The 22,727-nt window shown below is 38.9% G+C and overlaps 1 protein-coding gene across 3 annotated transcripts; it reads left to right on the forward strand.

The window, feature by feature from the left end:
- The first annotated feature begins 187 nt into the window (after positions 1-187).
- Positions 188-22,459, forward strand: slc27a4 (solute carrier family 27 member 4). Of its 3 annotated transcripts, none has more exons than XM_057321301.1 (13): positions 188-293; positions 2,950-3,111; positions 6,002-6,396; positions 7,195-7,353; positions 11,091-11,160; positions 11,552-11,643; positions 11,922-12,031; positions 13,795-14,004; positions 14,268-14,394; positions 14,665-14,802; positions 15,787-15,951; positions 16,848-16,994; positions 18,619-22,459. In XM_057321301.1, the coding sequence occupies exons 2-13, from the start codon at positions 2,951-2,953 to the stop codon at positions 18,774-18,776; spliced, it is 1,932 nt and encodes a 643-aa protein (XP_057177284.1). In that variant the 5' UTR covers positions 188-293; position 2,950; the 3' UTR covers positions 18,777-22,459. The 3 variants fall into 3 exon arrangements, with proteins under 3 accessions (XP_057177284.1, XP_057177282.1, XP_057177283.1); XM_057321299.1 differs by lacking the exon at positions 188-293 and adding an exon at positions 305-639; XM_057321300.1 differs by lacking the exon at positions 188-293 and adding an exon at positions 305-529.
- The last annotated feature ends 268 nt before the right edge of the window (positions 22,460-22,727 follow it).

Raw genomic sequence — 22,727 nt, forward strand, 5'->3', positions numbered from 1 at the left:
GATGAGGCCGTTGATTTCAATGGAAACCTCCATTGAGCTAACTCTGAAATGAAATAAAAAGCCTTTCTCACAACACACACACGTCTCACATAAACAGCTGTTTTTGCCAGCAGACAGAAAGATATCTGAAAATACCCCTCTCTTTCCTCCATCATGCCTCATGGTCCTGCAGAGCAACTACCGGGTGGAAACTGCCCGCGGTGATTCGCTGGCTGGCCACATTTCCTTGACAGGCCTTTAAGCCCCGCCCTCCCCGAGTGAAACGACAACGCCATTGGTCCGGAGAGCTGTCCGTGAGTGATTACATGCAACACCGGCGAATAGAGAGAGGGCGGGCTCAAGGAAGAAAATTATAAGGTCATTGGAATTACCAGGGCAACAATCCATCGTTACAATGAGACTATACCAGATAAGAATGAAATTATGAATTAAACGGGAGCAAAGTCTACCGAAGAAGCTGCGTTTATAGATTCAAAGACAGGAGTGCGGTCATCACACACCGGCGCGGCGCGTGGATATATCAGCGCAGGTAAACGCGGTGGAGGTTTCGCTTAAGCCGATCAAGGTGGGATTGAACGAAACAGGTTCCCTTTCTGCCGTAATACACACGTTGTCGTGACCACGGAGACAGAAACCGAGGTATTTTACGGACTACAGACTCTTATTTTTTTAAATATGTTGACTAACGTCCATTTCCGGAATCTCCTGTATCATGAATCGTCATTATAGCTGTCAACTGCCCGCTAAAGATGCATTTACGGGTTTTTACAAAAGTGTGTAAATACCAGATGTGCTGTTAGATTCATTATTGGGTACTGGATTATATGTTACAGTTTAAAAGACCATAAATCAGTTAAAGGGAAAGAGGATGCTGACTTCCGCACATGCCTGTCTATTCAATATAAATCACCCAGAACATCCTTATATACTGTAGGACATGCTTTTAACGGCGTCAGTTTATAACTCGATTTTTACATCGCATCGTTTATAGACTCGTTGTATGTAACCACGTAATATAATGCATCGTCTGATTAGGCGATGGCATGATTCAGTGTGTCTTGTGATAGTAAAAGGGTCTGTGTACTGCAGCACTGTACGGCCAATGTGCTCGCGCGAATTTCCGGGCCGGATCAGGCTATGCAGTAACCCTGATGGCCGACGACTCTTCTGCATTGATATAATGTGTGAATCCGCACCCATTACAGGCCTTTCATAACTATGTCTTGCGTCGACACGCGGAACAGCTATATTAATATGCGGGGTGGGTGGATTTTCCTCGAGCATCCTTCAGGATAGAGAGTGAGACATTGCAGGATTCCCTGCGCTGCAGACCAGACGTACAATGATGGAGACGACATGTGACCATCATTTATGTCGATGTGAAAGTGCGAAAAGGCGTTTTATGTTTACTTTTATCCGACTTAAAAAAAAACGTTTCTGCAAGAAAATGGTTTGTTGACGCCTTTTACTCGAGTAAATAGTGTAGGTTTTTATTTTTAAAAAGTCAGTTTCTTTATAGACACGCAAGTCGTGACGTTGCATATGCTATAGCCACTGTTTATTGCGTTTACTGGGAGTACGTCGCTTTAAATGGGGCATGTTGTCACAAGGGCAGCCTTGCATGTCTGCGAAATTGTAACATTAAAGCAACAACAAAAAAACCCGGATAGCAGTTCTGGACAACGGATATTGTAAGCAATAACTAAAGGTTAATGTTACATTAAATAAACTTACAAACCTGACATTTTATGGAAAAATATCCTTGCGTAGTATAACAATTAAATTCAAATTTACAGTATATAATTTAAAGTATATAGTTGACCCTTGCCTGAATAAAACACACCATGTAGTTTTATTACATACTTGTTTACCCAAGAGCTATTACAAAAGTATGCACAAAAGCAGTTGTGTGCTTTAACTTTATAGCTCATGAGATATAGCCCTTGACAACTTACCTAGTTTCCCCTTGTTTATATATGTGCTATTAGATAGCATGTGGTGATGCTGTGATCATTTAGCAGGTGTAAGCTTCTGCATTCAGATGTGCTGTGTACAGATCAGGTAGCTCTGTTGTCTTTCGTCATTGAAATTCAACCCTCCGCAGTTTCTTACAGTACCTAGTTACAGGTTTTAAGGGATGAAAGCAATTGAGCAACCACTAAGAACATTGACAAAAGGAACATTTTTGATGTGGCAACTTTATTTACCTTATTGGCTGATATGCAAATCACGAATGAGAATTATCCTTCATCATCGCTTTGTATGTGATCGGCAGATTTAACAGTGACCTTGAAAACAATCTAGTCTGGTATTAAACATACATTGCGTTTTTTTTACCTACAGATGTATAAAATAAGTAATTATTCAAGCTTACTTGAAAAAAGCAATGCATGCTTCTTCGTACTAAGCAATATGTAAAACACATAGGTTCACATAAGTTTTCTGCTGTCCAGCGTCAGGTAACCTTATTTGTAGTTGCCTAACATACAAGCTTCTCATATAAGGATCTATTTTATGCAACATCCTATAGTTAAAATATTTTAATACAAACAAGACAATCAACTTCTCAATGTTCTCAATGCTGTATTTTCCACATAGGTTAAAGTCAATCTGACTGACTTTTAGCACAAATCAGATGGTTACTCTAAACTGGCACGCCTTTAACTTTACAATGTCAAATATCGGGTTTTATCTACATGTCTTATTTTGATATGATAAAGTGACCTGTTTTAATCTTTTAATCTGTCTTTTCGCAAGGCAATGAGGTTTATATCTTTAAAATTATCAGTCATACAATGCGTATTATGACTCTTACCATTAAGCACGATCTGTCATTTATAACGTCATGAAATGGTGCTAAAGTGGCCATGCGATAATCTTGATGTTGAAATGATCCAGTAAGAGACGGTACGGTTGTCCTGACAAATGTTTCTTCTGTGTGTTTGTTAGGATGTTGCGGTTGGCTTGCTCCACGGCCCTGTTCCTCGTTCTCAGGCTCTTCGCGGGTCTGCCCTGGTTCCAGGTTCTGCCGTCCCTTTTTATTTTCTACGTGGGTTCTGGAGGATGGAAGTTCCTACGTGTGTTTGCAAAGACAATATACCGTGACTTACAGTAAGTTTATGTGTTATAGTATGTTTTAACGACTGTCAATGGAATGAAGTGACGGTTGTATATACAAAGATAAACTCGTGTTAATGTGTGACATTGATCTGAATTTATTTTGGTGGTTTTGATCAAGCGTAACAGTTACTTCGAACATGTATTCCCCTCAAATAAAACCCCACGTTCCTGTATTACGAGCTGCATGTTTGTTAAAAAAGGAGCTTGTTGTGGGTTTCTGGGCGGCTTCCTGGCAGGTTCGACTTGTTTTTCTTCAATGAATGGCTTTTAAAATGTTCATTGAGCAATCTAATGCAACGAGTGTTTTAGGATTCCAACGAGTTTCCCCTAAATCTGAACTTTCTTGTTCAGTGTTTGCTGTCGAACATCAAATATGGAAAATCCCTGCCAGCAACTGCAATTTTTTCACAATTGTATTTGTTTTGTACTGGAGTTAACCAATTGTCTTTTTGTCCTAGAGGTGTGGCTGATTCATTTTAACAGTAAAGATTACTCCTTAAGTATCCACATTGAAAGACAGAGGCTTTTAGTATAGTTAGCCTGTTAATGGACGTTAGAAGTCTCCTCTGGGTCAGAGCTGCTTTTAGCAATGGGACGTCAAGAATCTACTTCCAGGCACTTAAAGATTTGCCATTCTGTCACTAAAACAAGAAGTTGATTAGGCAAGAATCCACGTTGTAAATCAGTTGATTATTAGTCATTTACTGAGCCACACATTTTTCTAACCCGTATGACATTTGATGAAATATGAACAGAGGTGTTTTTAAAGGGGTCATATGGCGCGAATGCGTGTTTTTATGTGTCTTTGGTGTATTATAAGTTGCCCATGCATGTATTAGACAGGTTACATTTCAAAAATGAAAGTGTCGTAACAAAGGATTCATTCTATCTAAAAGTGAATGCTCACCCAGACCTGCCTGAAACGCCTCGTGTAACCACACCCCCACAAATCTACGTCAGTTCGTGGTATGATTTGACTAAGACCGCCCAAATGTATACACAAGTAAGGTGGGCGTACCTGTCAGTACAATTGCTTTGGAACCTGATGTTCCAAAAATGGTCACACGCTTGTAGTATTTGACCAATCACTACGCACTGGTTAACTGGCCAATCATAGCACACCTCGCTTTTCAGAGCGATGAACTTTGATAAAAATCTGCGCTTTTCAGAGAGGCGGGGCAAAGAGGAGATACAAACATGCACGGTATGTGGAAAATACAGCGTTTTTGAACCTTAAATCGTGTATACACTTTGCATTACATCTAAAACAAACGGTAATATTCGTTTTAGCCGTGTCATATTACTTTTCATTCAATAAAAGCATACCGTGTCTGTCAAGAACTGTGAAGTCTTCTCTATATTTTAGGTCTTCTGAAGTGTCGCACCAGGTTTGACATCAATAAAAACAAAGTGACATTGGTTAGGCTGGGCGATATATATTGCGATTCATGCTAATTATATATGTCGAAATCGATTCTGTGTTTTATGCACAGCTCTTCCGTGAACTACGGCTCTTTGATCAGTAGGAAGTACTGCTCGATCTAAAATCACTACGAGATTGAGTCGTTTATAACGTGCATTTGAAAAAGCAACACTCGTCAAACATCATCACTATAAATATACTTTATTATCATGAAAATACCAGGTTTGAGGAACAGCGACAGAATAGGACCACAGGCATTTCCTGGAACTAATCGTTTTTTTTCTTCTGTTTTTCATATTCGGAGTTTCTGCGCAAGAGCCCCCTTTGGCTTTCGGATGTGGCGGCATTTAACCGTAATTCATTGAGAAACTGAGAGTAGAGCCCTGCGCGGGACTAATTTTTTAATCCCGCTCCTGGTGAATTTCTGACCAAACCCGCCCGCACCCGCAATTTGTGCGCTCGCTTCCACCCGCACCCGTGAACAATTCAATTTGTGTCTGTTGTATATTAACACTTTTGCACATTTATTGCAACTTACGAATTCTAATTCTTTATCACTTTTGTCAGTATCAATAGAGAAATTTGTTCAAATGTCGGACTTGCCTTGCTTCTGTTTTGTGCAGTAAATCCCCGCTTTAATCTTCCTCTATACTTTGTTTATCGGCTCCATCCTTGCTGGCGGCTACGCACTATTTGTTTTACCTGCCCAGTCCTGCCCGCTGCAATGGTAAACCCGCTCCCGTGAGATTTGCGTTGGGTCCCGCGGGATCCCAATCCCAATGCAGTCCTCTAACTGAGAGCATAAGAATCGCACGATATATCGCCCAGCCACAGAAAACAACCAGTAAATTGAGATTTGAGAGCTAACAGAATGTTCATATTATCATAAGGCTTCCAAAGACTTGAAATATTGCACACAAGTCATATACTTTATGCTTCTTTTTTATTTTATAGTTGTTTGTCTTTATCCCTGTATGTACTGTATGCTGATGATACATTTAAATTTATATGGAACTATTTATTTAACCCTTTAAAGGTCCAGTGTGTAATTTTTTTCGAAGGATCTGTTGACAGAAATGTAAGATCATAAACATAACTATGTGTTCAGAGGTGTATAAGGACCTTACATAATGAAGCGTTAGGTTTTTATTTCTATCTACATACACCGCGGGTCCCCTTACTTGGTATTCTCCATGTTTCTACAATAGCCCTAAACAGACAAACTGCTCTACAGAGCGTGTTTCATAAATACGTTATCTCCTTTGGCAAAGAAGCGAAAACGTCACACCGTCTTAGTTCTGTGTCGGCCTCCGTGGTGCTTTAAAGGGGAGGGGAGCTGTTGGGTGCAGTTCACAACCTCACCACTAGATGCCACTAAATTTTATACACTAGGCCTTTAATTTATTCTTTCAGACATTCTTGACCCCATTGATTTATTGCTCTTTCATTTATTTACAGTGCAGCCAGCGTGTTGCTGAGAGTAAAACTGAACGTCAAAAAGAACGTACGCGAGCGAAACACGGTCCCCAAACTTTTTGCCAAGTCTGTCAAAAAATATGGTGACAAGACGGCTCTGATTTTCGAAGGAACGGGAGAGAAATGGAGCTTCAAGGAGCTGGATGACTACTCCAACCGCGTGGCTAACCTCTTCCTGCAGAGGGGCTTTAAGGAGGGCGATGTGATCGCTCTGTTCATGGAGAACCGCTCCCAGTACGTGGGGCTTTGGCTGGGCATGGCAAAGATCGGAGTGGAGGCGGCGCTCATCAACTTCAATCTGAGACTGGAGGCTCTGGTTCACTGCGTCAACATCTCCAATGCCAAAGCCGTGGTGTTCGGCATTGAACTTACAGACGGTGAGACTTGATGATAGCCTTTATGTTGGTGGAATTGTATTGCAACTTTAAAATCTGCTTCCCAAGCTACAAACTACTCATAATTTAAATCATTTAACGTTTGTTATAGGGATGGTTTTGTGTCTTTTAATCACACTCATGTCATTCCAAATCTACAGAACAACCAAACTAAACTGGCATTTCTCAAAAAACAGGTTTTGAACCACACGAGGGCAAATCAATGTTTTTTGGACTATCCTGGTTTGTGACCTAAAGCATATTTTATTTAAAGTTACTTTCACCACACAACTTTGAGCACATTTTTGTTTTATAAATAAGGCCTTGTGCCTCAATATAGTTTTGGTTCATGTGACGAAAGTGACATTTAGAGGTGATGCAAGTCAAAATGTTACATGCCCCAGGAAACAGGAAGTGGCAAAGCATGTGTACTCTATGGAACAAAGTATGTGTAGTATCGTAAAGCACAGATTTATAATAGTCAAAGGTATCCGAGCATGACTTGAGGTGAAAGAACAGTGTTGAGATGAAAGTTGAAGGCGTGTGGCTTAGTAGGACAAAGGGAATTGGTAGCAGGGGTCACGATAAGGGAGTACATCTTGACGAAATGATTTCCTAGTTGTGTCTTAAGTAATTGACTCATAGAGCATGTCATGTTGAGTCAGCTTTGTTTGTAATTGTAATTGACGTCGCACTGCAGGTTGTTTGTCTTGGCTTGGATTTTTTTACACATGTTTTTTCCTTGATTTCTTTTGAGCATGCAGCATCTTTTTAACAGTTCTCTCACTATTTATGTCTCAGCGTTGTGTGAGGTGCACAGCTCTATGGGAAAGACAGTGAAGCTCTTCTGCTCGGGAGAATGGGATTCCAAACGGGTTCCCGAGGGGACGGAGTGTCTGGAGACACTGCTGGAGGCAGCACCTTCAAACCAGCCCAAACAACCAGATCGGAGCTTCACAGGTAAGGAAACCATAAGCAGATTTAGATGGAAAATGTGCATGACAGGGTTTTTAAATATAACAGTGCATCAATTAGGGCTGTACCCGAATATTCAAATATTCGTTCGGTGGGTTGGCATTTGATGTTCAATTTTGAGATTTGAATATTCTTTTTTTCCTAACACCTGGCATCCGTCGCGAAGCGGTTCGCATTCGCGCTTGAATATGAATCGCCCATAAGTGAACGTCATGATTTAGTTAATCTGACTGAGAAGACAAAAATGCAGAAGACCTCAGGTGTGTGGGAACACTTTAAATTCAGTGAGGACATGACAAAGGCAGTGTGCCAAATATGCGGTTTAAAACTGGCCTACCACAACAGCACATCATGTGTGAAAAATCACATGAGTTCTGTAAGTAGTACGCCTATAAAAATGCTAGTTTGTGATTTATTATGTGTTCAACTTTGTGCGTGTTTCTCAGATCTGCTTATGTTATCAAAACAACACGAGAGCAATTAATGAAAGATGCTTTGCGCTGTTCGGTCTGTGCAGCGCTGCATGATGTCCGACAAACCTAATATTTGGAGCAGTTTGGGAGCCGGTAAGGAGGACTGGTTGTCGCAGGTATCCAAAGTTTTTTTTCTTAAGGTGACAGAATGAGGAATTTAAGTCTCATGCCCGTCATGCGTTTATACCCAGCTAACCATATCACGTGATTGTTACGTAACTGAAACGTAATCTGACGACCAAACTTTCGTTGTGGTAACGTAACCAGTTACGTTGTGACAACTGGAAAAGTGAAATTCCTGGATTTGTTGCCACAACGTAACTTCGTGACGTTGTCAGTAAGTTACCGCAACGTTGTGACAATGTACCAATCAGGACCCTCAATGCTATGGGTGTCTCTGCAGTGATGCTACAATGGTTCAGGTCTTACCTCAAAGGTTGGTCATTTAGAGAATCCTGGAGAGGTCTCTGAGTCCCAACATCTCGACACAGGGGTGCCTCAGGGCTCAGTGCTTGGTCCGTTGCTATTTTCTATATACATGACATCCCTAGGCTCTGTCATTCGGAAACATGGCTTTTCCTATCACTGCTATGCAGATGATTCACAACTCCACCTGTCATTTCAACCTGACGATCCGACTGGTTCTGCAAGCATTTCAGCATGCCTAGCCGACATCTCGCTCTGGATGAACGACCATCACCTGCAACTGAACCTTGCTAAAACAGAACTGCTTGTAATCCCGGCCGACACAAAGATTCATCACAACTTCTCCATTCAACTGGGCTCATCAACCATCACATCTTCCAGAATGGCCAGAAACCTGGGAGTGGTGATCGACGATCAGCTTATCTTCACTGATCAGGTTGCCAGCACCACCCTGTCCTGTAGATTCATCCTCTACAATATTAGGAAAATTAGACCTTTCCTATCCGAGCATGCTACGCAAGTCCTAGTTCTTCCTAGCTCTTGTTCTGTCCAGACTGGACTACTGCAATGCGCTACTGGTTGGACTTCCAGCTTGCACAACCAAACTTCTACATATGATCCAGAATGCAGCGGCAAGAGTGGTCTTCAATGAACCGCAGAGAGCGCACGTCACTCCTCTCTTCATTAAGTTACATTGGCTCCCTATAGTCGCTCGAATCAAATTCAAGACTCTGCTCCTGGCCTACAAGACCACCACTGATTTGGCGCCCCCTTACCTTCACTCGCTAATGCAGACTTGTATACCTGCCAGATCCCTACGCTCTGCAAACGAACGACGTCTTGTGGTGCCATCCCAAAAAGGTAAAAAATCTCTCTCACGTACCTTCTCGGGATTGGTTCCACATTTATGGAATGAACTGGCCGCTGCTACAAGATCAGCAGATTCTGTATCCATCTTTAAGAACCGTCTGAAAACACATCTCTTCCGTCAACACCTGACTGATCAGTTCTGACTTCTATCTCTTTTCTACTCTTTCAACAACAATAAAAAACTTAGCTCTGTATACTGTGATAGGCTATATGAGACCCGTTTTCTTTTATTGCACTTATGCTTTTTGTTGTCCTTATGTTGTTCCAATTGCTTCCATTGTTTCCCTCACCTGTAAGTCACTTTGGATAAAAGCGTCTGCTAAATGACTAAATCTAAATGTAACGTCACTGTTACTTACTGACAATGTCATGAAGCAACGAATCCAGGAATTTCACTTTTCCAGTTGTCACAACGTTACTAGATTACGTTAAAGTGAAGTCATGTGACAACGTCAGATAGTTATTAATATATCCATATATAAATGACAAATTCATACTCAAAATTCAGTTCATTTATTGTACAACAGCACACAATAATATTTTATTATTTCGCTTCAACAACTGTCAAAATAATAAAATAATAAAAGCTTCAAGAAATGTGGAACAGATTTATATCAATTAACAGTAATTTGTATAACACCTATTTAAATACATAATAGCTATATAATAGTTATAAAACAGCATAAAGACAGTGTACATAACATATGATTTAAGCATGCTACAAAATAATTTACAGATAAATATTAACAAAAACACTTTGAAATTTGTGTTACTTAATGTGATGTTGTTGGTCTTTTGTCATTATTTTGCTGTTTTCAGTCTTCAGTGCATATTCCGGTTGCCATGGTCACTGTGCTCTTAACAGCCACCAGTGCTAAATAATATAAAAATAAAACCCAATAATTACCTAAAGAGCATTTTATACATTTCATACAAACCACGTAGGCTATATGTCTTACCTGCAAGATACTTGCAACGTTGGGAGACCGTAATGGCGACGTTATGAATTGGTCATTTAATGGTAATGAAATAACATGCCTCAGACGTGCCAGTTACGTTGACAGCTGGTAAATAATGAAATTACCAAAAAGTACCAATACATTACGTAACTGGAATGTCATGTGTTACCTGGGTATCCGCGTCTCTGGCGCAGTTGGCAATCAAACTGCGTTCTGTTTCTGAGCAGCAAACAAGAAATACTCAAAACATTAAACTAACGTAAGAAAGGAAACAAAATATATCTTAATTTACCATTGAAAACAAAACAAAACAAAACAATTTTAATGCCTGCAACAGTTTAAACAGTTTCCATGTTATGCATTTAAATCCGCACTCCAGTGCAGTTGGCAACGAAGCTATGCTAGCACCTGAACCACACACAAAAAATACTCCAAACAGTTTTCTAAATGAACTTAATACAGAAACAAAAGGAAATATAATTTGCCATTAAAAATAAAACGGAACTATTTTAATGTGAGGCGCGCCGCTTCCGGCTCGTGCTGTTCTGTAGTTTATTAAAAGTTTATTAATTCTGAACGTGTCACGTGTCCATATTGCACCAAAATGTGACACTCCACTCCCTTGGGTCCGCAGCAACACACCCGCCACACATGAAGTCGATTGGATGAACGGTTCTCGACATAATAAAAATGCAAACAGACAGACAGACACAGAGATTTCTGCCTTTATTAGAGAGAAGAATATGTTCAGCCCTCTCCCTCCGAAGCTTCGAATATTCGATGTTGATTACTACCAAAGCGTCGAAGCTCAAAAAATGGTATTCGGTACAGCCCTAGCATCAATGCAATGCATTTAGTATGTTGCTTTTTAAGAAAAGTATGTCAGATTAGCAATGAATGAAATACCATAATGCATTGCGACAAGCTTAATGAACATACTATTCATTTGTTCGCTACAGGTAATGTTATATGGTCTTTCTCATTATGTCCGCAGATCGCCTTTTTTACATTTACACTTCGGGAACCACTGGAATGCCAAAAGCTGCTATTGTTGTGCACAGCAGGTAAGCAAATGGTGAAGTTCAAGTGATCGTTCACCCACAAATGAAAATTCTGTCATCATTGATTTACCTTCATGTTGTACAAAACCTATACAGTATATGACTTTTTCTTCTGTGGAACACAAAAGAAGATATTTTGAGGAATGTCTCAGTGGTTTTGTGTCCATACAATGGAAGTCAATGGGGTTCATGTTTTTACCAACTTTCCTCAAAATAACTTATTCTGTGTTCTGCAGAAGAAAGAAAGTCACACAGGTTCGGAAAGACAAGAGGATGATTTAATAATAAAAGGGCTTTCATTTTTTGGTGAACTAAAGCCTTTCAGCCCTGTCTTGCCTACCTTTTCCCATTTTTTCCATGTTTTCACCCTTTATCTCCTACATTCCTCCCTCAGATATTACCGCATGGCTGCCCTGGTGTACTATGGTTTCAGAATGAAGTCTGAGGACGTGCTTTATGACTGCTTACCGCTTTACCACTCAGCAGGTACATCACTCAACACGTTCGCAGCATTTCCTGTGGACAGAATCAAGTGCAGTCTATTTCCTGTGTGTCTTCCATGCTTGTTTTTATAAATGCTTGCATAAGATTGCTATTGAAAGCAGCTCCATTAACACACTAAGGGTTAGTTTGTTAGATATTAAGTTAGATATTACGTTTATTACACTTTGCATCAACATTTTATCGTACATGCAAACTGATTTGTGAGCCTGAAAGTTTTCAGTCGCTTCATTCTGAGTCCAGATATTTGTTCTCTGTGGCAGGTAATATAGTGGGAATTGGACAGTGTCTGATTCATGGAATGACTGTGGTGATCAGAAAGAAATTCAGCGCGTCTAAATTCTGGGATGACTGTATCAAATACAACTGCACAGTGAGTAACTATTTCGCCAAACAGTAGGGCTGCACTGCATATTACAATTATTAAAATAACACAAATGTGCATATCTCAGTGTCTCAATGGCTTGAATGGTTTGAATAATTTTATTACTTCATTTTAAGTTATGAATAGTCAAAATTTTATGCTGATCAGAGAGAGACGGGCATGTGAATGTCAGTGCTTGTGCATGCATGTATGGATAATCAAAAACTTGTTTAAATCTAAAAAAAGTCATTTATTTATGGAGCGATTTTAGTCTCATTAACTTGCTTAGCCACGTGCACAAAGTATATACTGTATATATATATACGTTCACAAAAAAAACAATTCACATGTGTAAAATAAAATAAAATTCTCATAAAATATGTTTCACAAATGCTAAATACAATTCACAGACGTACAACTGTGCACAAATATCACGAAGAATTACATTAGACAAGTTTATCATGGAATTTGGATGTGCAAATCGTCACTCGCGTATGAATCGCCTTGGATTTGTGTGACTTTTCAGGACCTGTTAAGCGAGTTTTTCCAGAAAGTGCCTGGCTACAAATCTAGCGACTATCTCTGTTCAGTGAAGGGCACTTTTTAAAATAAGAATAAGAGCTGATTTATTGTGTATTTGGCCGTATTGTGTTTTAATACAGCATCACAGCTCAAGAGAGTAGAGAAGCGAAGCTGAAATTTTAAAAACGGAGTTATCTCATTTTGGAACCAAACTCTTCATATATACTTTGTGCACATGAATTAGGTTTTGTGCATGTGAAACTGGCTATGCAAGTGTAAATTGTGTTTTATGCGTGAATAATTAATGAGACCAAAATAGCTCCATATTTATTAGGCAAACAGCGAAATGAATCAACGAAAATATTCTTTATTTTCGTTTTTATACCTAAATTTGAGCTGGCACATTCATCACCTCTCAAATGCAATAACTAGACATATCTAAACATATTTATTTTTATTTTTTAAGGACCGCAAGTAAATAACTTAATTTGGCATTTAAATAAAAATGAAAGTGCTTCACAATTTTTTCTGCCTTTCTTGTATAACATCCTATTAATTGAAAGAGTTCATTCGCAAAAACATATAACTCTTTAAAATGTAAAAAAAAAGATATATGTATATATAAATGTATAATAAAAACTTGAATAAAATGGTCAAAAATAATGTTTTTATTGTGCATTCCAAGTAATAAACTGCAAACTGCAGTTGGGTTGTTGTTTTGATTAAGTAATTAACTAACACAATAAAAACATGACAACATAATAAAAAACATAAATTTTCAATTCATTATTTTTTTTATTCTTTTTCATAATTTTTTTTTATTCTTACATTTTAAAGTTTTCAATATCGTGCAGCCCTAGTAAAAAGCACATGTGTTAATAATACTAAAAGTACTAAATGTAAATGAATGAGCGAGATGTAGAATATAGTAAAAATGTTTAGTAAATGAATTCAAGAACGAAATTTAACTATTTTCATTTACTTCATTGTTTAATTGTATCAAAATGAAAAAAAATATTTACACCTGCTTTTTTTTATTATTCTAAAACATCGAAAATGACAATAAAAAAAGCTTGTACATAAAAATATTTGCTTCAATATAAAAATATTTTGAATTTTTAAAGTATTCAGCCTTGTCTAGATTATAGCTCTGTAAAAAACTGTTGCGTTTTTTTCAACCAACAACAAGATGTTCTCTCTGTAATGTGCAGGAATATAGTTTTAATATGATTTTCTGTCTCATATCTCAGATCATCCAGTACATTGGTGAGATCTGTCGATATCTGCTGAATCAGCCAAAGAAGGACGTGGAGCGCCAGCACAAGGTCCGCATGGCCCTCGGTAACGGCCTCCGTCTGTCCATCTGGGAGGAATTCACCAACCGCTTCAACGTGCAGCAAATCGCAGAGTTCTATGGAGCCACAGAGTGCAACTGCAGCCTGGGCAACTTCGACAATAAGGTGAACCCAAATACAGTAAAAGTGCACATGTAAGCATCTCTGAAGAGCCTTTAAACCCTCTAGGACCCTCTAAGCATAATGCAGATCTTAATTTTACGAGGCTATCCACCAGACGTTTAGGGATCGAGCACAGCTGGTTATGAGATAATGGAAAATGCACTCAGATGAGATCGCTTTTGTTTTGCTTTGTAGCTGTAATTGAGTTTAAAATGAGGAGTTGGATATAATGATTGTAAAGGGAATTTGTGGTGCTTTACCTGCAGACGGGCGCTTGTGGATTCAACAGTCGGATCTTGCCCTACGTCTACCCCATCCGCTTGGTCAAAGTGGACGAGGAGACCATGGAGCTCATCAGAGGACCTGATGGTGTCTGTATACCGTGTGGTCCAGGTACAGTATAAATACCTCGATTCATGCAGTTTTCTTTGAGAGGTATGCTATTACTTTTTAAAGGAACCGTTCACCCAAATATAAAAAAATTATATTACAATTTACTCACCGTAATGATGTAACTTTGTTTCTTCAGCTAAACACAAACAAATCATTTTATATTAAAATGCTCATCGACTTATTTGGGACTCAACATGGCAAAGCTCCAAAGAGGACATACATCGATCATTAAAGTAATCCATATTTATATCTCCTTATTCCATCCCTCAGGAGAACCCGGTCAGTTGGTCGGCAGAATCATTCAGAACGACCCCCTAAGACGATTCGACGGCTACGTCAACCAATCGGCCACTAACAAGAAGATCGCCCACAGTGTCTTCAAACAGGGAGATAGTGCTTACCTCTCAGGTAATGTTTATTGGTTGGGATGTAACGATTCACTTGGCTCATGATGCGATACAATTCATGATACTGATCTCACGATATGATTTTTTTCACAATTTGAGACCACTTAGAAATGAACCAGTGCCCTTTTATTATTTCTCAAATGCTGTACATTTCTTTGCAGAATAAAAATATATTTTATCTCAAATAACAAAACTAAATTGCAGTTGCAAATCAAATAAAAAACTAATAATGCAAAAGTCTCTTTAATATAAACAAACTAATAATGCAAAAGTCTCTTTAATATAAACAAACTAATAATAGAAAAGTGTCTTTATTATAAACAAACTAATAACGCAAAAGTCTCTTTAATATAAACAAACTAATAATGCAAAAGTCTCTTTAATATAAACAAACTAATAATGCAAAAGTGTCTTTAATATAAACAAACTAATAATACAAAAGTGTCTTTAATATAAACAAACTAATAATACAAAAGTGTCTTTAATATAAACAAACTAATAATGCAAAAGTGTCTTTAATATAAACAAACTAATAATGCAAAAGTCTCTTTAATATAAACAAACTAATAATGCAAAAGTCTCTTTAATATAAACAAACTAATAATACAAAAGTCTCTTTAATATAAACAAACTAATAATGCAAAAGTCTCTTTAATATAAACAAACTAAGACTTTGTCTGTACTTTTCCTTGTATTTTTTTACTTTTTTCAAAGCCAAATCAGCATATCCACCTTTTCCAAGTTTGCAGTAAACACAGCGCCCCCTGTTGCTCAAAATCAATAAATGAATCACGTATCGCGATTCATTTAACATCTCATCCGGCCTGAATCGTCGTCACATATTATAATCGATTTTCCACCGGCTCACGGTGACTCGTTACATTCCTATTTATTGGTTCTCAAGCTCTGGAAGATCTCATAAGTATGTGTCTCTAGGCAATCAAATAAGTAGCTAACAGATGTTTGTTTATCTGGTCTCTCTCAGGGGACGTCCTGGTGATGGACGAGTGTGGCTACATGTATTTCAGAGACCGTACTGGAGACACGTTCCGCTGGAAGGGAGAGAACGTGTCCACCACTGAGGTGGAGGGGACGCTCAGTCGCCTGCTGGACATGAAGGATGTGGTGGTGTATGGCGTGGAGGTGCCAGGTAGTAATTAATCCTTCTCTCTAGAAATTGTTTGGCTTTTATCTACTCGACTATTTCGCATGAAGGGAACAGAATTTTATTGTGGTGTTAGGGAGTAAGTAACATTACCGACGCGTAACGCTACATTTTTCAGTACCAGAAGAGCAGCTCAACTGCTTTACAAGTAGTCTTCAGTATACATTTATTTACTTTCTTACAAATTCTTAGGGGATATTTCTAAAGGTATCTCGCGGTCACCTCATGGTTTTAAATCATTAAGTGTTATATTCATGAAGGTTGCGTAGTAACTTGAATGATTGGGTGGTCGTGTTGTTTGGAGCAGGAAGTGATTTATGTGAACAGAGCTGACTGCTGCATCTTCTGAAGGATGCTAACGCTGCACGGCCAAACACAGTCTTCCCTTGGCCGGCCTCCAGTTTTGCTTATTACACCGGATCTATAGCGAAGCAGCGGCAGAGTGCTGAAGATAGCACTGAACATTCCAGTCCGCTGGATGCAAGACACACGTTCACCTTCAGAACAAAGTCATCAGCAATTCTGAATTATTACGAGTGCAGGAAATACACCTTTATGACCAGACCCACATGCATTCTGCGTGTGGAGATATAAGGGCGTTCCTATTCTGAAGAGCTTTCTACACACAATTTGCCCCTGTGCCCCCTTGTGTTTAGGACCCCCTTCTGTGTTTCGTGCATCCTTTTTTGGTCTACAACCAGCGTTTCGGTTCCAAAATCTTGAAACCCTGCACCTCCACCCACATAACCGAATTAAGATATACGCTAGGCTAGGCTAGGCTAGGCTTAAAATATATGATGTATGGTACTATTTTATGAGACCTCACGCAACACCTTCAACATCTCTAGGAACCCTGTGTGTTAATGTGTGGTTTTTCTCAGGTGCGGAAGGCAAGGCAGGGATGGCGGCCATAGCAGACCCAGAGCATAACACAGACCTGCAGAAGTTCAGCAGAGAGCTGGAAAAAGCTCTGCCACCCTACGCTCGACCTGTGTTCCTACGCTTCCTACCAGAAGTGAATAAAACAGGTGAGGTACCCGCTCATGTAATCTCAGCCTCGGTCATTCACTTAGACAAAATACACTAGATATGGGAAATAATGTTAACAGTCAGAACTTTTGATTTAGAAAAATGTATTGGTGTCAATAGTCAGCAACGTTTCGACCGTCAGGTCTTCGTGAGGCACAAATAAATTGACGGTCGAAACGTTGCTGGTTCTTTATTAAACTTGTGGAGCAGTGTGTGTGCGGACATTTTGTTTATTCTGCTTTCATTTAATGTTTTTGTTCTGCACCTGAGCCCTTGTGGTTGGTGGATGTGCACTAGGGTTGGGCCGATAGACGTGATTGTAACAAATGTTTTGCTTTCGTCACGTGACTATGCTGCGTGCTGCAAATCGCGTTGTAAACAAATAGGAACAAGCCTAAGGGGAATATAAGCTTGCACACACTGTACAGATCAGACTGGCCTGACCTTATAACTGGAGCGTCCTCTTTAGCTGTATAAAGAGGACGCGCAGTTTGTGCAGATCCGCCTGACTTTATAACTGTATATAGACGCGTATCTGCGCAGCCCGCGTTGTTTAAAGAAGACGCGACTTACTTCATAACTGCAAAGCTCGCGCTGTACAGATGACGAGAGGTGAAATCAGATGTCAATCAACATAAGTAGCGAATCAAATTTTGGGGTGTCTCTGCGCAGCTGGTGCCTATATGTGCCGATGTCCATCGCAATGTTTTACTGTAGACATCGTGCAATGCCCATTTGGCCCAACTCTAATCTGCACACCTTTTTTAAACTTTTGTTTTTTAGTGTCAGTAGTAACATGAACTAAGATTCATTAGTGCTATAGACCATTTCATCGGGCGCACGCGCCAGGACTGCTATTAACTTCTGGTCTGTGTTTGTTTTTCGGTCTGGCAAGTGTGTAATAAATAACTTTTTATTTATTTATATTAATATTAATTTACATTATTATTTTATTGTATAATAATTGTATTAAATAAATGATTTGTTGAATTTTGTTGTATGCTTATTTTATTATATAAACAATTTGTTGAATGGGTCCTGTAGTTTTGCCGCATTTAAAGAAACCTTATGGTACATTGACATCTAGGGGTTAAGCTTGGTATCGCAGTCTAAATTCTAAATATTGGAGAGACAGGTTTAGCCAAGTAACGGTTCTCCTCGGTTTCTTTTGCTTGTTAGCAGAAATAATCTACAGGCACTCTATTATTTGCGAATGTGTACCGGAAGTTAAGGGCAGTCCATGAAGGCGCAGTAGCAGAGCCAAAGGGGGTCCAAGGTGGCACTGACACCCCTGACATCCAATTGGCCACCCAATTGGATGTCACACACCCCTGTGCACCCCCTGAAGTAGCCTTGGCCACCCCATATATAGAACTCTAACTCCGCCACTTTGAAGGCGTGCATACACAGTAACATTTGTTTATGTTGTCACTTTGAAACCGTCTATAGAGGTTTGATTTGATCTCTAGTTCATTCCTCAAAATATTGTCTTTATTCTTTTGCAAAAGTAAGTGATATGAGGTTTAAACATGAAATGCCAAACACTAGATAAAGTTCTGTACCGTTAATTGTTTGATGCATGTTTCCTCTGAGGAGTATTACTTTGTATCCTTTTTATTTCAGGGACTTTTAAATTCCAGAAGACAGACATGCGGCACGAGGGATTTGACCCCAACGTTGTCTCTGATAAACTCTGCTTCCTGGACTGCACTAAGGGACAGTATGTGGAGCTGAATGCAGAACTCCATCGAAACATCGTCGCAGGAAAGCAGAAATTATGAGACTACCGTCTGTCTCTGCCCATTCCCTCACTGGCCCCGCCCCCTCATCGCCCCGCCCCTCGTTACCTCAGCAACCACAGTGAGGGGCTGCAGGAACACATTCTGGCTACATATTCAAGCTGATTCCTATATACACCACAGCGTCCCGCTCCGGACCCACCACAAGAAGGCACACAGCGATTCAAAAAGCAAAAATGTAAAAAAATCAAGCAATTTAGCAGAAAAACACAAAAAAACAAACAAAAACGGCACAAAGCTCAAACACACCATCCGTCAAACGGTAAAGCTCTCCCTCACCTCAGATGCACAATGCTTCGCTACGTGTTTCAGGACTGACATGCGTCCATCGAGATGGATTTAATAAGCGACTGCCATTGCCCCCTCAAGCCCTGACCAAACCATATGGATCGAAGTGCAATACGAACCCAATGCCGGCTATGTGCTTGTCAGCCGTCATGACTTGATCGATGGTATTTATTATAACATGCACCAAATATATTTAAGTTGAATAGCCTGTCATCTATTTAGTCATGAATCTACAATCACACAACCATTGTATCTATACAACGGCTTCTGAAATCTGGTGGGTGCCGTCAGCATGAAAGCTTAGTTATCCATTTCTGCCGAAAACCAAACAACAGCATCATCAGCTCGACGCAGACATTATGATCATTCTGCATCCGACGAGGATTTTCTGCACTAGGGGGACATTCATAGTGAACTTTGCATTGAGGCAAATGGAAGCAGTGTGAAACTTTGGTGCTGTACAGCATGTTTTCTCCCCATCTGTGTAGTGATGGTTGAAATCGCTTCCTGATGGGAAATGAATGAAGGCAGAGGGGAACGAAGTAAAGGCTATTGACATCCGTACCATCCGAGTTTTGGTTTTACTTTTAGCGGCATGAATGGTAGATGCAAACAGAGCACTGTGCCTTACTGTCAGGTCACCATGTAGTGTAACTGCCCTCGTCCTGTGTCATTACACCTCACCGGCCCTCATCTCCTCCCATCATGCCTAGTGTCCGTTATTACATATATGGGCATCCTTTTCCATTCCATGCGATACTCTCTTGCAAACTTTCCTGTTCTCCGTAGTCTACGAAGGGTTGATTTATTTATATCGTAGCAAGTATTCAAGTGTGTGTGTGTGCACGTGTAAGATGACTGTGGGATTTGAATTTCTTCAGTCAATGTTTTGTCGGCCACCTATGCATTACCATACATTGCAGTCAAGGGAAATTATTCAACTGTGTTATGTTGAAGTGAATCTCACAACGAAAAGTTTGAGTCATATTTTACCCTGAAAAAACATTTTTATGACAAATAGTCATATAAGCCCAAATTTGTATTACTGTCATGTAAAAAAATCACTGTAATGGCATAGAAGGGCTTATTTATATTAACGTAGTTACAAAAAAGATCATTCTCATTATCTTAATGTGGAAAAAACTCATTACGACTGTCACTGTAATGACAGCAAAATCTCAGTCTTATTACCGGAATGATAAAACCTCATTTTCGTTACCGTAATGACAACAAAATCTCATTCTCATTACCCTAATAATTATTTTTTTTCTGTTACAAGAAAATCTTGTTCTTGGTACTGTAATAACAGCAACATTTCATTTTTCTTACTGTAATAAGAAAATCTCAGTCTCATTACCGTAATTACAGCAAAATCTCATTGTCATTACCCTAATAATAATATTTCATTTTTTATTCTTGTAATAAGAAAATCGAATTCTCATTACGATAATGACAGCAGAAAAAAAATCACCACCTCATTACCGTAATAACAGCAAAATTTCTTTTTCTTTATCATAATAATAAAATCTCGTTTTCATAATGAAAGCAAAATTTAATTACTGTAATAACTCTAATTTAAAAAATATATATAAAAAATGTCTTGATGTTGTTAGTTTTCTTATTTTAAAATCAGCGTATATTAAAGTCAGATCAGAAGTACTACCGCAACCTACATTTGCAATTGTCCGTAAAATTTATTATTATTAAAGCACGATTTTTATTTGATAAAGGTGGGGTGAAAATGACATTTCTTGGCATTTCTGTGAAAATCAGCCGCGCAGCTGCACTGGAGATTCACATATTTAGGGCACAGCAGTGGTGTCATGGGTTAGTCAGCCAATCAGATGCAGTTGTCTCCATCAATATTCTTTTCTTGTTTTGTCTTTTTGTGGCTTATGTTTTTAATATCACTTGGATTCTGCGAAACAAAAAGGTTCTGAACTATTGTGGGTTGAGCTTTATTTTTACCGCTTTGCTTGACTATGTTTTTCAGTTCTGGGTGTGTGAAAGAGAGAGAGTGAAACGGCATCTAACAACACTTCAAGTGTCTCATTATGAAGTCTGAATGCTGCTTGACAAGCATTTCTTTCATGATAGTGTGTGTTAGTGTTTGTGTCCTATGACAGCAAGTCTCTCTACCAGTCAACTTGCTGAGGCCTCTCTGTTATTTTTTTCCCAGTTAAAGGAACAGTTCACCCAAATCTGAATTTACTCGCCTTCAGCGTGTTCCAAACCTGTATGCTTTTGTATCTAGGACTTTTAAAAATCATAACCTACCTATAAATGTATTCATATGACATTCATATGAATGTCTCCATATTTCAAGTCTTCTGAAGCCATACAACAGTGTTGTGTGAGATCTTAATATGCACCGAAAATCTCTGAAAACCATCTTTTGCGGTCATTCAGGTTTGGCAGGACTTGAGTAAATAATGACAGAATTATCATCTTTGGTGAACAGCTCCTTTTAAGAAAAATGACACTTGTGCACACACAAAACGTCCTTCGCTTTTAAAGGTTTTGTCATAATTTTATATGATCCCTTTGAGAAGGAATGCTGCATATTAGGTTTTGACTCCATTTTTTATGTTTGTAAAAGCATCACCGATGTGAAAGAATGGTGTTCTGTGAATTGTTTTCAATAGCCTATACTTTAAGAGTCGAGTTTGTGAGGAGTTTCTTTTTTTGTTTGCTGTACTCCACTCCTAAAACATGCTTTATAAGTTATGATGTTCATATATGATGTTTTTGTTCATTTTATGTTCTTTAATTAGCGATGAAAGATGCAATTCCCGTGTCTGTTCACTAGGTGGAGGTGTTTGCTCATTGAGTGGACCTCAAATTTATTCCATACATTTTCCTTCCTCTTGTTCAAAATTGCTTGTTTTTATCAAAATACACCATGTTAAATTATTTAATGAGGGATGTACGTTTTTTATTTAACTTGGTATACTGTGGATTTTTGTTTTGAAATCGTAACTTGATTATTGAGGACGTTTTTCAGATGACACAAGATTTGTTGTGGTGTATTATTGAGCACCAAAGCCAGTGCAGATTTTGTATTTTGTTAGTTGTAAGGGCGGAGAAATTATTTGTATTTGTCACACTTGTCAAAAGATTGCTCATAATTGCTCTGTTTTGTTTAGTCATTTTTTTCTGTTGGGTACTCAGGAACAACATTGCAGGCATTTGAGAGAAGGGGGATTGTGTGCGTGCGTGCGTGCGTGTGTGTTCGTGCGCGTGTGTTTATGTCGCGGAGGTGTGTGAGGTGTGCAATGTCACACTGAAGTCCTCTCGTCCTAAAGACTGGCTGTAAATCGTGCTCTTTCAAAACAATGGCATCCAAGAATCAATATTAATAAAAAATGAAATATTAAATCTCCGTGGTTGATGCATTTTGTTTGTGTAACAAGAAATGTTGTGTAAAATAATATTGAATATAAGCATTATCACGATTTTTATTACGAATTATTTGAATTTCAACAATAATTGACAACCGGTTTTAAGTTCCAGAAAGCTGTTCGTGTATACCAACAGTATGTGAACATTTTGGATTCAACAATTATCGATACTCTTTCAACAAATACCACCAGATTCTCCTGTAATTGTAGATCAGATCTTGATTTCCGTGCTGTTCCTCTTTAA

Source organism: Triplophysa rosa, linkage group LG22 (genome assembly GCF_024868665.1).
Source record: "Triplophysa rosa linkage group LG22, Trosa_1v2, whole genome shotgun sequence".
Taxonomy (NCBI): Eukaryota; Metazoa; Chordata; class Actinopteri; order Cypriniformes; family Nemacheilidae; genus Triplophysa; species Triplophysa rosa.

Bases quoted from the DNA above. Each gene is read 5' to 3' on its own strand.
- slc27a4 (XM_057321301.1), top strand. From the start codon at position 2,951: ATGTTGCGGTTGGCTTGCTCCACGGCCCTGTTCCTCGTTCTCAGGCTC. The intron at 12,032-13,794 runs GTGAGTAACTAT...CTCATATCTCAG, and splicing joins GTATCAAATACAACTGCACA to ATCATCCAGTACATTGGTGA. The intron at 14,803-15,786 runs GTAATGTTTATT...GGTCTCTCTCAG, and splicing joins AGATAGTGCTTACCTCTCAG to GGGACGTCCTGGTGATGGAC.